Source organism: Myotis brandtii, unplaced genomic scaffold (genome assembly GCF_000412655.1).
Source record: "Myotis brandtii unplaced genomic scaffold, ASM41265v1 scaffold2212, whole genome shotgun sequence".
Lineage (NCBI taxonomy): Eukaryota > Metazoa > Chordata > Mammalia > Chiroptera > Vespertilionidae > Myotis > Myotis brandtii.
In genome coordinates this window covers 41,886-44,266 of record NW_005358293.1, presented here as the reverse complement: position 1 = coordinate 44,266, position 2,381 = coordinate 41,886, and the positions used below count along the sequence as shown (strand labels likewise).

The following is a 2,381-nucleotide window of genomic DNA, read 5'->3' as shown; positions in this document are numbered from 1 at the left end:
TGTCTGCCCCCTGGTGGTCAGTGCACGTCATAGCGAGCGGTTGAGCGGCCTTAGCATATCATTAGCATATTACGCTTTGATTGGTTGAATGGACAACCGGACACTTAGCATATTAGGCTTTTGCTATATAGGATTGTTGAAATGACACGGTTGTTACACTCAGAGAGATAAGTGGTCAGGGGTGGGGGAATGGGGGGGTAGGGAGTGAGGCAAAAGGAAGTGGGCGGAGCTACAATTTTGGGGGGGACAGCCTTGTTCTGTGTCCAGACCTTAACGGGGAAATCCCAAGCCTCTGTGTTAGGACTAGGGTTTAGAGTTCAGGGTTAGGGCTAGAGTTAGGCTTAAAGTGTACGGTTCAGTGTTAGGATTTAGGGTTTGGGTTAGGGTTAGGATTTAGGTTAGGGTTTAGGGTTTGATTTAAAGTTAAGGGTTAGGATTAGGGTTTAGGGTTAGGTTTAAGGTTTAGGGTTTGGGTTAGGGCGAGGGTTTAGGGTTAGGATTTCGGTTAGGGTTTAGGATTAGGGTTTAGGGTTAGGTTTGAGGTTTAGGGTTTGAATTAGGGCTAGAGTTTAGGGTTAGGTTTAGGGTTTGGGTTAGGATTAGGGTTTAGGGTTTGGGTTTAGGGTTAGGTTTAGGTCTAGGGTTTAGGGTTTGGGTTAGGTTTAGGTCTAGGGTTTATGGTTAGGTTTAGGGTTTAGGGTTTGGGTTTAGGGCTAGGGTTTATGGTTAGGATTTCGGTTAGGGTTTAGGATTAGGATTTGGGGTTAGGTTTAGGTTTAGGGTTTGGGTTAGGTTTTAGGGTTGGGTTAGGGTTTGGGTTTGGGTTTGGGTCAGGGCTAGGGTTTAGGATTTAGATCAGGGTTAGGGTCAGGGTTTAGATTTAGGTTTAAGATTTAGGGTTAGGTTTAGGGTTTGGGTTAGGTTTTAGGGTTTGGGTTAGGTTTTAGGGGTTGGGTTAGGTTTTAGGGTTGGGTTAGGGTTTGGGTTTGGGTCAGGGCTAGGGTTTAGGATTTAGATCAGATTTAGGGTTAGGGTTTAGATTCAGGATTATGATTGCTGAGGGTTAGGGCTTAGGGAGCGGCCTGGTTTTGTCAACCTCCGCCCACAGCTGTCCTGTTTCTCACATTTTCGCCAAACCCTCCCTGCACCAGAGGCTGTGACTTGTACGCGTGTGGGTTTCTTGAACCGGAAGTGGTACCTCCCTTCCCGGTTCTGTTGGGCCAGCCGCACATTGACAGCTTCGAAGTGGACCCTGGGAACAGGTATCTGTTAGGTTCCCTTGGCTGCACCTCGAGTAGATGCCACAGAAAATTCTTGTCGCGCCAAACGCACACCCCAGAAACCCTATCTTTCTTTATCACATTTCCTTTTATTTAAAAAATATTTATTTAAAAAATATATATTTGATTTCAGAGAGGAAGGGAGACGGAGATAGAAATATTAATGATGAGAGAGAACCATGGATCGGCGGCCTCCTGCACGCCCCCTACTGGGGATGGAGCCCGCAACCCGGGCATGTGCCGGTGACCGGGAATCGAACCCTGACCTCCTGGTTCCTAGGTCGACGCTCTAACCACTGAGCAACACTGTGTGGGCTCAGATATACTTTCAAAAATCCTTTTCCATTTTATTGAACGTATTGGGGGTGACACTGGGCAACAAAATTATTCAGGTTTTAGAGGCACAATCCCACGACACATCATCTGTATACCGTCTTGTTTTGGAACGTATTGTTTATTGATTTCAGAGAGGAAGGGAGAGGGAGAGAGAGAGAGAGAGAGAGAAACATCCATGAGGAGAGAGAATCATGGACCGGCTGCCTCCCGCACGCCCCCTACTGGGGATGGAGCGCACAACCAGGCCACGAGCCCTGACCGGGAATAGAACTGGGGACCATTGGGTTCCTGGCTCAACGTTTGAGCCACGCCAGCCAGCCTGGGGGCCGGGGCGGGGGTCCGTATTTATATCAAACCGTGACCCCCCAATAGCGCCTCCCCCCGGTTCCCCTGTGGCTACACCAAGCCGCTGTCCCGGCCCCCAAAGAACCCGCTGTTCACCGCATCCCCAAACGTCACCACCGGCTCGTGGTCCAGCCCCCACTCCCCCTCGTCCTCGTCCTCGGGCTCCGGCTCCGCGCGACGCACCAGTATTTCTGCAGGACCTTGGGCAGCACCGGGAAGAGCGCCTGGCGCTCGCTCCACCACTTCAGGGGGTCCTCGTCGAGCCCCAGGACCTTCTGCGACTTGAAGTTGCTCAGTTCCTCCAGCACCTGCGCGTGCCGCTCCTCCTGGTCCTCGGAGGCCCCCGCCTGCGGGCAGAAAATCTCCGCCAACATGTTGTTGATGACGCTGGAGGGCGGTGGCGGCGGCTGCGTCCTGGCG

The 2,381-nt window shown here is 51.6% G+C and overlaps 2 protein-coding genes across 2 annotated transcripts in view; both read right to left on the bottom strand.

Moving 5' to 3' along the window:
- DHRSX (dehydrogenase/reductase (SDR family) X-linked) overlaps window positions 1-1,703 on the bottom strand; it is a 29,158-nt gene extending 27,455 nt beyond the window's left edge. The window contains exon 1 of the mRNA XM_014539624.1: window positions 1,686-1,703. Coding sequence (XP_014395110.1) covers window positions 1,686-1,703 — 18 coding nt within the window. The remainder of the gene's footprint in view (window positions 1-1,685) is intronic.
- A 114-nt stretch (window positions 1,704-1,817) lies between these two features.
- The window catches only part of LOC102262896 (zinc finger BED domain-containing protein 1), a 2,803-nt gene continuing 2,239 nt past the window's right edge, over window positions 1,818-2,381 (bottom strand). The window contains 2 exon segments of the mRNA XM_014539623.1: window positions 1,818-2,133; window positions 2,136-2,381. Coding sequence (XP_014395109.1) covers window positions 2,013-2,133; window positions 2,136-2,381 — 367 coding nt within the window. The 3' untranslated portion in view covers window positions 1,818-2,012.